This window comes from Oncorhynchus mykiss, chromosome 5 (genome assembly GCF_057628025.1).
Source record: "Oncorhynchus mykiss isolate SJ-2025 chromosome 5, ASM5762802v1, whole genome shotgun sequence".
Taxonomy (NCBI): Eukaryota; Metazoa; Chordata; class Actinopteri; order Salmoniformes; family Salmonidae; genus Oncorhynchus; species Oncorhynchus mykiss.
This window is the reverse complement of record NC_143026.1, coordinates 37,942,862-37,956,493: the sequence shown is the minus strand read 5'-3', so window position 1 is coordinate 37,956,493 and position 13,632 is coordinate 37,942,862. Positions and strand designations below refer to the sequence as shown.

General features: G+C 42.5%; 1 protein-coding gene across 2 annotated transcripts; it reads left to right on the top strand.

Moving 5' to 3' along the window:
* The first annotated feature begins 437 nt into the window (after positions 1-437).
* On the top strand, positions 438-8,681 carry LOC110523752 (scavenger receptor class F member 2). Of its 2 annotated transcripts, none has more exons than XM_021602725.3 (11): positions 438-900; positions 1,335-1,393; positions 1,537-1,638; positions 2,206-2,725; positions 3,144-3,362; positions 3,481-3,609; positions 3,748-3,851; positions 5,622-5,721; positions 5,831-5,934; positions 6,478-6,627; positions 7,314-8,681. In XM_021602725.3, exons 1-11 carry the CDS (start codon positions 797-799, stop codon positions 8,414-8,416), a joined length of 2,694 nt encoding a protein of 897 aa, XP_021458400.3. In that variant the 5' UTR covers positions 438-796; the 3' UTR covers positions 8,417-8,681. The 2 variants fall into 2 exon arrangements, with proteins under 2 accessions (XP_021458400.3, XP_090090892.1); XM_090234766.1 differs by having other exon boundaries at positions 561-886.
* The last annotated feature ends 4,951 nt before the right edge of the window (positions 8,682-13,632 follow it).

Below are 13,632 nucleotides of genomic sequence, written 5' to 3'. Positions count from 1 at the left end.
GGGCAGTAAGCAAATAGGAGTGGGTCTAGGGTGTCAGGTAGGGTGGAGGCGATATGATCCTTGACTAGTCTCTCAAAGCACTTCATGATGACGGAAGTGAGTGCTATGGGGCGATAGTCGTTTAGCTCAGTTACCTTAGCTTTCTTGGGAACAGGAACAATGGTGGCTCTCTTGAAGCATGTGGGAACAGCAGACTGGGATAGGGATTGATTGAATATGTCCGTAAACACACCAGCCAGCTGGTCTGCGCATGCTCTGAGGACGCTGCTGGACACAGAAAATACATAAAGCATATGCAACAGAACAGAAACATGTCCTTTGTGTCAAGTTCTCTCTCTCTCTCAAATTGTTCGGTAACCCTTGATTTGGATAGTCCATCTGTAGAGAGAGAGTGTGTGTGTGTGTGTACTGTGAGGATGTACAGCTTCCTATTGTCAACAACAGAGGGAGCCATTGGCTAAGTGCTAGGTCTGCTCTGTAACTGGTAATGTTTTCTTAGGGTAGTCTGTTTTACTGGGGGTGGGGAGTTTTTGTTGCAGTCTGTGGTGAGGTTGGTTCTGTGGGGAGGTCCCAGGGAGAATTACAACCTCTTCATACCGAATTTGCAAATTGTCATTCAAGTACCGACTTTAGGGTAACAGCCTACCGGTAGGCTACTTCATTTACTACTGTATACCGCCACCCTCTGGATGGGTAACTTTTTGGACAACACAAGAAAAGAGTTGATTTCCTTTTTGGAAAAAAGTCTGACATATTTCCACTGGAAAGCCCTTGGAGGGATGCTGTTCATAACAACATGGAAACAAGATATGTCTTAGTCATTGTGCTTCTAAGTGTCTTCTGTTGTTGGACTTACAGCCAAGAACTAAATCCCAGCGGCAGAAATGTATGCAAAACTGAGTAAGTCATTGTGTACCTGTTTTAAATAGGTTTTATGCTTGAAATTGATGGACAAAACTATTACAGTAGCCTGATTCATGTCTGTAAAGGTAGATAAACAAGCATTCAATTGTTTTAGATATGTTAAAGTTTGAGATTTTCTGAATACCCAAGCCCTTCTATTCACAGATAATCTTCCTCAGATCTCTGCTCATTTAGTCTAATGCTACATTGAGTCTTTGTGCCAGTAATTCCCTGCATTTTGAATGCGGTGACAGATTTGCATCTGAATGTGATTAGGATAATGTTCAGTATGTAAATGTCTTTGTCTATTTGTCATGACTGAAATGTGATCATAACATTAGTTTGGATGGAAGGAGTTAAATTATGTTTGTTTCTATAAATCAAATACAGATGATTTCCAGATGAACTAATGTTATTTTTCTCCCTCCCAGATCTGACAGGCTCCAATGTTGTAGTGGCTGGGCACAGCAAGGAGATGAGTGCTTAATACGTGAGTACTCGAAAGCCTGCATTATCCCATTCAACAAACCTGAACCTCATCATTGGGAGTAGACTCCCAAACCATTTTTCCTCTTCATTTCTAAAAGCATAATTATTTATTGTGAACTAACTTGCCCAATGGTTTTTCTTCAGCAATTTGTGAGGGTAACTTCACCTGCAAAGAAAATGAAGTTTGTGTGCGACCCCACGAATGCCGCTGTCGTCATGGTTATTTTGGAGCCACTTGTGATATGAGTAAGTTAGTTCCCTGTTCCTTCCTCACAGCAATCCTTAAAGCAGCAATCAGCAGTTGAAACAATAACAAAGTGTCCTCCCTGTCACTGTTTCAATAAAAGCTCAAATGTATAGACAGAGCTATGGATGCAAGTACTGACCATCCATGATATCAAAATTATAGTTTTAACCATGTTTTGAGGCTATAAAATGTTTGTTAACATTTACTTTGTTTAAAAAACATTGGAGTAAAACAAGCGTATATTTGGGGTTCTGGCGGGGTACGACAGTTAATAAAATAAGCTCATGAGGCCTTAGTAAGTTATATTCTTCAAGAATCAATGGGTACATATAATTCATTTATACATAAGGTAAAATGGAAGTAGCAATTGCAGATTGTAATTTTTCCATTTATTTCAAGCATAAATTCCTTTGAAAGGTAGTGTAAGTCTGTTAACACTGCAGTCATTTTCACATACAGCCAGTCCAGGTAGCCTACTTCTTAGAACTAAGTAGTCTACGTCCAAAGAACTTAGTGTACAAATGATCTCTTTGTCTATACATATTTGCCTTACATCCGCTCTGTAGAATGTCCGTTTAAGTTCTGGGGGCCTGACTGCAAGGGTAAGTGTGATTGCCATCCCAACGGGAGGTGCGATGATGTCACTGGGGCCTGCACCTGTAACCCTAATCGCTGGGGGCCAAACTGTGAGAGAGCCTGCGACTGCCAGCAGGGCCAATGCAACCAGGAGACAGGCGCTTGTATGTGCTACCCACGCTATTGGGGCCCTCAGTGCTCTAACAACTGTTACTGCAGAGTAAACTCTATGTGTGATGCGGGAACTGGCCAGTGCCACTGCCATTCTGGCTGGTATGGGAGGAACTGCGGTGCCAAGTGTGCCTGCAATGCCTCTCCGTGTGACCAGCTCACCGGTCGCTGCAAGTGTCAAGAGCGTCTGTGGGGTACTCACTGCGAGCACAAGTGCCAGTGTCTCCAAGGACGCTGTAACCCGGCGGATGGATCGTGCACCTGCAAGCCAGGATTCAGAGGGAAGTTGTGCAGGGAGACGTGTCCAGCTGGATTCTACGGACAAAATTGCAGAAACAGGTGTGTGACAGCTGAGTTAGACAAAGCAGACTTACTTGAAACCACTCTGGTAGCCAGAGGTTATTTAGCTGGATAAGACATGCATGGCTTTGCTCTTTGCTCGTTCAGTCTGCTGTACGGTGCCCATTGTGGTAACCATGTGGTGAAGCTGGCAAATCTAATGTGGTTTACAAACTGTTTTGAGCTGTGAAACACCTGAAGTGTTTGGCCACCTGAAGCTGTTGGCAATAAGACCTCTAGTCACAAGCCAGTTTCTAACCACAAGGGAACTAGCCTTGGCTGAAAGGCTCTGGAAGAGGGAACCAACCATTTGGAAACCCTATTCCAGCATGAATATTACTGTAATGAATTTAGTTAGTCCATGCTATTCATCTTTTGTTACAATATTACTCAGGACTTGGTCTTACTGCTCTTCCAGGTGTGGTCACTGCAAAGGCCAGCAGCCCTGCAAGGTGGCAGAGGGACATTGCATCGCATGTGAAAGCGGTTGGAATGGCACCAGGTGTGACCAGATGTGTGCTCCTGGGTTCTTTGGTGAAAACTGCAAGGACGTTTGCTCATCCTGTAAAGATGGATACTTCTGCAACCGCATCGACGGAAAGTGCCCCCACTGCAACCCTGGTTGGATGGGTGATCGGTAGGAATACGATTATGAGCTTCCGATCACATTCGTCACCTCTAATCAAATGAAGATAAGAAAGGCAATTACATCCCGTCTGAGTTTGTGCGTGATCTTCAACCATTTGTCTTCACAGATGTGAGGTCAAGTGCCCAAATGGAACCTATGGAGAGAACTGTGTCAATGACTGCAACAGCTGCTTCAATGGGATATGTCACTTCGCCACAGGAAATTGTCTCTGTAATCCTGGCTTCTCTGGTGCCTAGTGAGTGCAAAGCATTTTACATGAAAATATTTAAAAAGAAAACTAATTGAATGTAACAAATAGAGAAAGTAATATGGATGGTGTCAAGACCAATTTTGAAAATTTCATCAATGAAATTTCACACTCTTTCCTATGCAGCTGTAATGTGAGCTGTTCAGCGGGTCAGTATGGGCTTAACTGTACCCAGACCTGTTCCTGCCATGACAACAACTGCAACATAGTGACTGGAGCATGCAACCTACGTAAGAACCTTTCCTAAAACACTTGTGTAATGTGACGAGGGAAAAAAGTGTCATGTATTATTTTTCCAGAGAGCTTATTGGTAACATATGTATCCGCCATAAAAACACACATGACAGATACAGTGGGGCAAAAAAGTATTTAGTCATCCACCAATTGTACAAGTTCTCCCACTTAAAAATATGAGAGAGGCCTGTAATTTTCATCATAGGTACACTTCAACTATGACAGACAAAATGAGAAAAGAAAAATCCAGAAAATCACATTGTAAGATTTTTCATGAATTTATTTGCAAATTATGGTGGAAAATAAGTATTTGGTCACCTACAAACAAGCAAGATTTCTGGCTCTCACAGACCTGTAACTTCTTCTTTAAGAGGCTCCTCTGTCCTCCACTCGTTACCTGTATTAATGGCACCTGTTTGAACTTGTTATCAGTATAAAAGACACCTGTCCACAACTTCAAACAGTCACACTCCAAACTCCACTATGGCCAAGACCAAAGAGCTGTCAAAGGACACCAGAAACAAAATTGTAGACCTGCACCAGGCAGGCTTACCTATCTGCAATAGGTAAGCAGCTTGGTTTGAAGAAATCAACTGTGGGAGCAATTATTAGGAAATGGAAGACAGACAAGACCACTGATAATCTCCCTCGATCTGGGGCTCCACGCAAGATCTCACCCTGTGGGGACAAAATGATCACAAGAACGGTGAGCAAAAATCCCAGAACCACACAGGGGGACCTAGTGAATGACCTGCAGAGAGCTGGGACCAAAGTAACAAAGCCTACCATCAGTAACACACTATGCCGCAAGGGACTCAAATCCTGCAGTGCCAGACGTGTCCCCCTGCTTAAGCCAGTACATGTCCAGGCCCGTCTGAAGTTTGCTAGAGAGCATTTGGATGATCCAGAAGAAGATTGGGAGAATGTCATATGGTCAGATAAAACCAAAATATAACTTTTTGGTCAAAACTCAACTTGTCGTGTTTGGAGGACAAAGAATGCTGAGTTGCATCCAAAGAACACCATACCTACTGTGAAGCATGGGGGTGGAAACATCATGCTTTGGGGCTGTATTTCTGCAAAGGGACCAGGACGACTGATCCGTGTAAAGGAAAGAATGAATGGGGCCATGTATCGTGAGATTTTGAGTGAAAACCCCATCAGCAAGGGCATTGAAGATGAAACGTGGCTGGGTCTTTCAGCATGACAATGATCCCAAACACACCGCCCGGGCAACGAAGGAGTGGCTTCGTAAGAAGCATTTCAAGGTCCTGGAGTGGCCTAGCCAGTCTCCAGATCTCAACCCCATAGAAAATCTTTGGAGGGAGTTGAAAGTCTGTGTTGCCCAGCAACAGCCTCAAAACATCACTGCTCTAGAGGAGATCTGCATGGAGGAATGGGCCAAAATACCAGCAACAGTGTGTGAAAACCTTGTGAAGACTTACAGAAAACATTTGACCTTTGTCATTGCCAACAAAGGGTATATAACAAAGTATTGAGATAAACTTTTGTTATTGACCAAATACTTATTTTCCACCATAATTTGCAAATATACTATGTGATTTTCTGGATTTTTTTTTCTCATTTTGTCTGTCATAGTTGACGTGTACCTATGATGAAAATTACAGGCCTCTCATCTTTTTAAGTGGGAGAACTTGCACAATTGTTGGCTGACTAAATACTTTTTTGCCCCACTGTATTTATTTTTAAAAGGAGTCTATTCTGTGGCAAGTTGTACAGATGTATGACCTCTGCTCTTTGAACAGAGCCTAACCAGAGGATGGGTGTGATGGCAGCAGGTGTGCTGGTCACCTGTCTCCTGCTCCTCTCCTTGCTGTGTTGCTGCTGCGTCTGCAGACAGAACGAGTAAGAATGATTGTTGTTTGTATTGGGGCACAATAAATATATTGTCACATTAGCTGTAGTTAAATGTATACTTCACATCTTCTTTGGTTTCTCTGTTGATTGCATTTAGCCCTGAGAAAAGGTCCAAAAGAAGACTATGTGGAGGGTTCACACGAATCAGCTCTAAACTTCCTCATATCCCACTGAGACGGCAGAAGCTACCCAACGTTGTTGGTAGGTCCTACCTGCACAAACTCAATGAATGTTAACGTACGTTTTCACTGGGTTCTCATGATTGACGATAAACCAGTCCAATACCCAAAGATAGTTCTCTCCTAAATCAAAGTAGCATCCCTTCTCCTTGTTTTTTTGCTTTGCCTGCTCTCTGAATGGCTGTGACAGTGAACTCAGCGTCTATTTAAAACCATACTTAAACAGCGTCCTGCTTGCCCCCTCTTCATCCTCCCCATTTCTCTACATTCCATCGAGGGCCCCTCTAGACCACCGACAGGAAGTGTCAAAAATGATCTTAACCTGCAATTTCTCTCTACTGGAACAGGGGCAGCGGGCTAGAAGGGGGATGTTTGGGCTGGGTGGACTGATGTATGACACAGGAAGTCAGGGGGAAATATAAGGTCCCATGTGTAACATAATTTCTTTGAAGGGACAAAATGTAGTGAAGGATTATTGTTGTTAACAAATAAGTTCAAAGCTTTAGCGAATGTAGGCTCTAACTGTTAAGAGGCTAAGTGTTTGCTCGGTTTCTGTTCTCCACAGTGTCCCACCATGACCCTGAGAATACTTTCAACTGTAGTTTCATTGAGCCCCCCTTTGTAGTGGAGCAACCCACCGCCTCCGGGTCATCCAGAGCGTCCTTCTCTTCCGTAGAGACCACAGAGGACGGACATGTCTGTGCTGTGTCTGACGGTGGGTATCCCAGACTAAATCTTCTCTGTCACTCCTGCATGATAAGAAGGCTGCATTAAAACCCCCTCTGTCTGTTCTCTCTGTGACAGTGACACCTGTCTATCCTAGAACCTTCATTTCTGCAGGTGATGGGAATTCGTTAAGGCAAATTATTGTACAAAATATGTGAAGGAAGGTTACATTTTTCACAATGAGCTCCGATAATGAGGGGAATGTCATTCCAAAAACAAGAGATCATTTTGGAATGACAGAACATTATGAGGTGATGAGTTGTTGGCTGCACACAACGTTTTGTTTTTGTATGATTCACTGATTTTCTGCAATGACTAGATTTTTGTCAAAACAACTGCTGCATAGTCATATCCGGTGTAAGATCCAGAGGGTGATGTGTAAACTACAGTTCTTGATAGATCATCATTTCACTGATCTGCCCTAAATGCACTGCCTAATCTGCTGCAGTATCATCCAATGAAAGCCCTTGCTTCTAAAGTAAGCATGAACAGGAAAATGTTAATAGTAGGTAATCCAGTACTTAAAACATTCCCAAAGCATTTGTGTTTATTTCCTTAACATCTTTAGAGCTGAAGGGGAGACGGATTCTGATGATCTTTTATTTAATTGAATAAAAATTGACGTTTGAACTTCTCTCGCCCTCTCTCTCGCCCTTTCTCTCGCCCTCTGAGAAGAGAACAAAAAGAAAGGGGACAGAATCAACACAACAGAGACTACAGTACTAGCTGATGATGATGTCTCTGAGGTAGACACATTGCCGGAGGACAGGGATATGACTGAGCAGGCTTCAGTTAACACCAGTGAGCTGCCACTCCAGAAGTCATCAGAGAGTGAGGGCTCCTGCAGTGGCACAGAGTCAGCCACCAGCACCCTCTGCCTCAGGGTCTCTGCCCCTCAGCCACCACAGCAGTCCAGCAAGGAGCCAGAGAACAATGGCGGGTCAAACAATGTCAAATATAATGGAAAGCCTATAGCTGCTGAGAGGATTAAACCACAGCCACCAGACCCCTCCACCAAGCCCAAGCTTTCATGGATCCATGCATCTCCTGGGCCAAATCAGAATCAGATAAGTCAGGAAGAGACTGTGGCTGAGGATAACATTTGTACCAGAAAGAAAGCCAGCAAGCAGCGAGCTCCCAACGCCCCAGAGTCTGCAGGTACAGTTGGGGACAGCTCCCTAGGTGAGAAGAAGCCTAATAAAAGCAGACCAGGTCTGTTGCAGATAGAGCACATCAATGGGGCAGTGCAGAGTGTCCTGAGGAAAATGGGCAATTTCCGTGTTGATCGGAAAGCTGCAATCCCCAAAGAGTCCCCAGAGAAGAGGAACAGCTTATCCCTAAACAGGGAGGTTAACCAACCGAACATACACTCTGAGGTAGCCTCTCTCTTAACTGCTCAGCTGAAGGAGAAGACTCAGAGCCTGAACAGGAGCGAGGCCGGCAGCTGTGAAGAGAGCCTGTCTCACCTCCAGGCCCAGAGAAAGAAGCCCACCCCGCCCCAAAAGACCTCGGGCACCCAGCCTGGAGCTGGAAAGGATTTGCTTCCCACATCCGACAGCTCACAGAAGCCTATGCCAGATAGTCCATCTAAAAAAGCCAAATACCAAGAGAAACAAGACTCTAACAACTCTGAAAGCAGCTCAGATAAGGGAGAGCCCAAAAATAAGACCCCAATGAAAAAGCCTCCTCGGAAAAAGAGCAAGGAAGGTAATGTAGACTCAAAAATACAGACTACAGCTCCAAAGGTTGCAGTGATGCCACCAAAGGCTTCAAATTAGCACAGCCAGTCTGGATGTTTCTCAATTCTGGAAAAACAATGACGCACATGTTGTGATGCTTGAAATAATTGATTGGACACATGTTTCATTGTGTTTAGCACCAAATCAAATTAACGATGGAATCTTTTCCCTTGGGTGGATGTTTTTGATCTTAAATGTTATTATACAATGCAGTATTCTTTATATTTGAACTTTTTATATTCCTTCACTTTAGTTATTGTCAAATCAATATATTAGTAAAAGTGCTAAGACAGAATAATTATTTGCCCTCATTATTTTATTCATTTTCTAATTTGTTCATATCGAATAGACCAAACACCCCAAAATCTGGATTTTGCATCTCCCATATCTAATCAATATTTTAATTTGGAAAGTCGATCCCACTGCCCAGAACTTTGGAGCCACGACTGGGCCTCAGACAAACAAGAGGTGTGGTGTATTGATGGTGGAACAGTCTGGGGTCTGTGTAGAGGGCCCTGTGGCTGTCTGACACATGTGCTACAGTTGTGTGTGTGCAGTTTGTTGGGGGAGAATGATAGACTTTGAGGCAGCTGTAAAGACTACAGAAGATCATATGGTGTTTAATTGAATCCAGACTGTTGGCACCGGTCGTCTTGAATCCATGATGTGACCTGCTTAGACAGGAACATCTCTCCCTTTGCTATCAGGAGTCACAGACAAAGCAAAGACACATTTAGGAGCAGCAAGGGCTTGAAAATAAGTAAGTAACATAGTAAGATTTGCAGATCACTTGAAATGATGCAGGAACATGTCCTCACAGACCAGCTGCCTTGTTGTGAACATTAGATCATAATGAACATTTATAGAGGCTCCAATGGTTGAGTGTACAAACAGGCTTTCAAGGCATGACTGTGTGCATTGCTGCACGCATAGGTGTCTATACATCAGTATTTAATTCTAGAAGTTTTACTGTGGAAACGGGATCGGGACTAGTGGTGGGAAGGGGACTAGAATTACGTTTTGACTGCCTGTTTAAACATCTCCGTGTAGCTTGGTCTGTAACTGAATGCCAGGCCTTGAGAAGCAACCGCCAACTCAATCCTGTCCCAGAATCCTCTTGGGAGACAGTGGTTAGCATAGAGACACCCTATGAAAGCATTAACATCTTGTAGCCATTACATCGATGGAAAAACATTTACGACTTGAGGAAAAAAAGCAAATATTTTGCCCTAAGCAAAGCAGAAAACCTAGAGTGATAACACCTAAACATCAGTATGACCTAATTGGAAACCTTGGTCTCAGAAAAACATAAGTTGTTACCTAAATATGGTTTGAATTTGTTGTCTTAATATATTTTTGGAATGCCAAGATGGTACAGGATCATTCACTGAGAATTGTATTTTCTGAAATTTTGTATTAAAAAAATGACTTTGGATATGGGCCATACATGTGTTAGATTCTAAGTTCTGGTACAAATCCAGTTGGACACCAAAGGAAGCTCAGACTAGATTTATTCCATCCAAACTGAATGCTGCAGCTGCATAGCACACAATTTTACATAAGCATTTTTTTATGCCTTCTGATTAGGAGTCACCTCCTCGTCTATCGAGGATAAACAATCAGTGTTGCTGGGCAATAACTAAGTATGTTCCTCCTATTGGGGTTCCAGAACCTTCATGAGAAGGGATGTGTACATGTGTGTGCGATAAGACTACAGTTGGAGTATTGTTGGGATGGGCCCCTCTAGCCCCCCTCCCAGAGGTTTCTTCTCTCTTCAAATTTCTCCTCACCTCAATGTTAAACTCCACGTCTCTCACTGCCCTAGTTCCACAGAATCTTGCCTGACCTTACCAGGAACTGAGAGTCAGCTGTGGCTCTTTACCTACGTTCTTAGAAATATGAATATACAACAATAACATATGTGGACATAGACACTTTCTGCACTTCCCTTTGTCCCAGCAACAACACTCCCCGGCTCCAACATCCTAACCAATAACAAATTATTACTACTAATAAGCAGATTATGCAATTGCTAACGGACTGATTATGCAACTAAAAACTGTCTCAAGTCAAATACATGGCTCCAAAAGTACTGTATATAACACCACAAGCAAATGGCAGGACTTTTCTATGGGAATGACTACATGATTGCGAGTGTCTAGTCACTGTGGTATGAAGGGGATGGTGGGAACCTTCTGTGTAGGCAACGCTACACCATGATCTTTTCATTTTCTCTGTTCTCCGAAACAGGAATGGAAAGTACAGACATCATGAAATATCAGAATTGTAAACCAGCACAGGCGACCCAGAATGAACAGACATGATCATAGCCAGGACAAGTGTTATGATGTGACTCATCAAAGATGGAATTTCCTTTGTATATTTTGTAAGAACTTTCTATCAGTCACATGGTCATTTTGGAGCCACTCAAATAAGGGTGTCAATCAATATGTGCCACAATAAACTGGAAAAAGCTGCGATCATCGCCAACATGTAGGCCAAAGCACACGTTATCTCATCTCTGCAAGCAATACCAAAACTGGCTCCATCTTTCCATGCGAACATACTTGTTCTGCTAACAGTCGAGTTCATTGTCTGTCAGGACCACATTCTAGTCTTCTTGAACTCATCATTTATTCTCTGGACACAATCACAACATCCACAATAAAACTGCTCATGATCTCTCTCTACCCCAAGAGATTATACTTGACCAGAATCCGCAATCTGGCTGTATAGCATTCATTTTAGTGTCCATGCAGGTGCTCTGACTACATGTTTATACTATAGAAAAATGGGTCAAAACATCTGGGTTGTACCAATGATTTATATAAACCATGGATTGCTGATGCTATGCTTTGGCCATTGAGAGGCTTTGAAGCCACCTGTCGGCCATATTGGCACTCCCCAGTAGAAGCAGTCCTCCATAGGAATGAATGGAATTCTACAGTATTTCAATGCAATGTTTCAAGGACAAAATTACATGTACAAGTATTTCTTTATTGTAGTGGCGACATCAACATTAGTAATCTCAAGATAAATAACACTTTCATTTTTATGTTTAGCTGACTAAATATAATTTAAAAGTATGCATTAAGGTGTCTGTAACTGGGGCGGCAGGTAGCCTAGTGGTTATCACGGTAAGCCAGTAACCAAAATGGTTGCTTGATCAAATCCCTGAGCTGACAAGGTAAAAATATGTTGTTCTACCCCTGAACAAGGCAGTTAACCCACTCTTCCCCGGTAAGGCCATCACTGTAAATACACATTTGTTCTTAACTGACTTGACTGGTTAAATATTTTTTTTTAATTAAATGTAGAAATTAATAAATATATTTCTATAGCTTCAAAAATATTTTTTACAATGGAGGGGGAGTGCCAAGATGGAGGCACTATTGCATATATAAATCATTGGGTTATACCGACCTTAGATGTGGGATATAAAGCTTTACATAAACAGCACATGGATAAAAATAGATGGATGCTGAATGGACTACAAAAAGAGGGAATTGCTCCATCTGCTGGACACTGTCTTCCTCGAGTTACCTGCTATAGCTGGGTAAAATAAATGCCTGAAACTAATATACAACGCAACATGTAAAATGTTGGTCCCATGTTTCATGAGCTGAAATAAAATATACCAAAAAACTTGCATACACACCAAAGGCTTCTCAAATTTTGAGCACAAATGTATTTATCCCCCTCCTCTCCCCTGTAACTATTCCCCAGGTCGTTGCTGCAAATGAGAATGTGTTCTCACTCAACTTACTTGGTAAAATAGCGGATAAATAAAATAAATAAAAAATGTACATCCACTGCCAAGATATCTTGATTTTTCAATTTAACTAAGCAAGTCAGTTAAGATCAAATTCTTATTTACAATGACAGCTTACCGGGGAACAGTGGGGTAACATCCTTGTTCAGGGGCAGAATGACAGAATTGTGCCATGTCAGCTCAGGGATTCAATCCAGCAAACCTTCGGTTACAGGCCCAACGCTCTAACCACTAGGCTACCTGCTGCCCCGATAATCCATCCACATGACAGGTGTGGCATATCGAGAAGCTGATTAAACAGCATGGTTATTACACAGGTGCACCTTGTGCTGGGGACTATACAAGGTCACTAAAATATGCAGTTGTGACACACAACACAATGCCACAGATGTGCCACGTTTTGTGGTAGCTGCAATTGGCATGCTGACGGCAGGAATGTTCACCAGAGCAAGTGGGTGGGCCCATGCCCTCCCAGGCTTTTTCATGCCTGCACCCCTGCCCAATCATGTGAAATCCATAGAGTAGGCCCAAATGAATTTATTTACATTGACTGATTTCCTTATATGAACTGTAACTTATTAAAATAATTGAAACAGTTTAGTTTGTATTTTTCTTCAGTATAGATCCCATTACATACTGGTCTTGACGAGAAGAAAAGAAAACTGTTTGGGGATCTCTTCTGCACTGTTCTACCAATCCCATAAATGTGGAGAATATTGAGTGTCACCTTATTAACATCCAAAAAGTTGCTTCACAGGCTCTTTCCATTTCCCCTGAAAAACTGAACAACCGGTTGTTGGGGACTGAGGCTGTGTGTTACCCAACAGAGCAGGACCTGGCTGTCACACCTGTGACCATAGATAAATTATCCCAGTGAGGGAAACCAAAGACAGCAGTGCCTTGTGAGTGAACGGTTACCGACAACCATCTTCTGATATTCTGGTAAATAACCTTTGGGGTTCTCTCATTTTGGCAAAAGTCTGTCCTCTGTCCTCTCTCACCAAGAAGTGGCTGATTGTTTCAATTCAGAAGATGGGCCTTTTATTAAATTAGCTCACCTCCTGCCTCCTCTCAACTCCTTTTGAAAAGGTCAAAGTTAAATTGAGAGTGAAAGCAGATGGAAATGCACTTGCTTGAAATGAGACTGTCCTTCTCCACAGAATTGCCTAACTCCTGTGTCCTCTCTTGCCTGTTTGAACAGGTAAAAGATAATCAAGGCGAGACGGCGGAAAGTGGACACATCCGCTTGTATGAAATGGCTCCTCCAAATGAGACTCAAGTACAGTTGATGATTATCTAGCTACTTATCTGATTCTACAAATCAAAACATGTTTATGTTGAATTTATTAACAGTTTTAAAGTATCAGCATTTACAAATGGTGAGGGAGAGATCAGGCAAATTACATTTACAGGAGAACCTCCACATAAGGCAACTTATGTTTACAGGGTTGAAGCCCAAATAAAATGTGTAAAGTGATCCAAA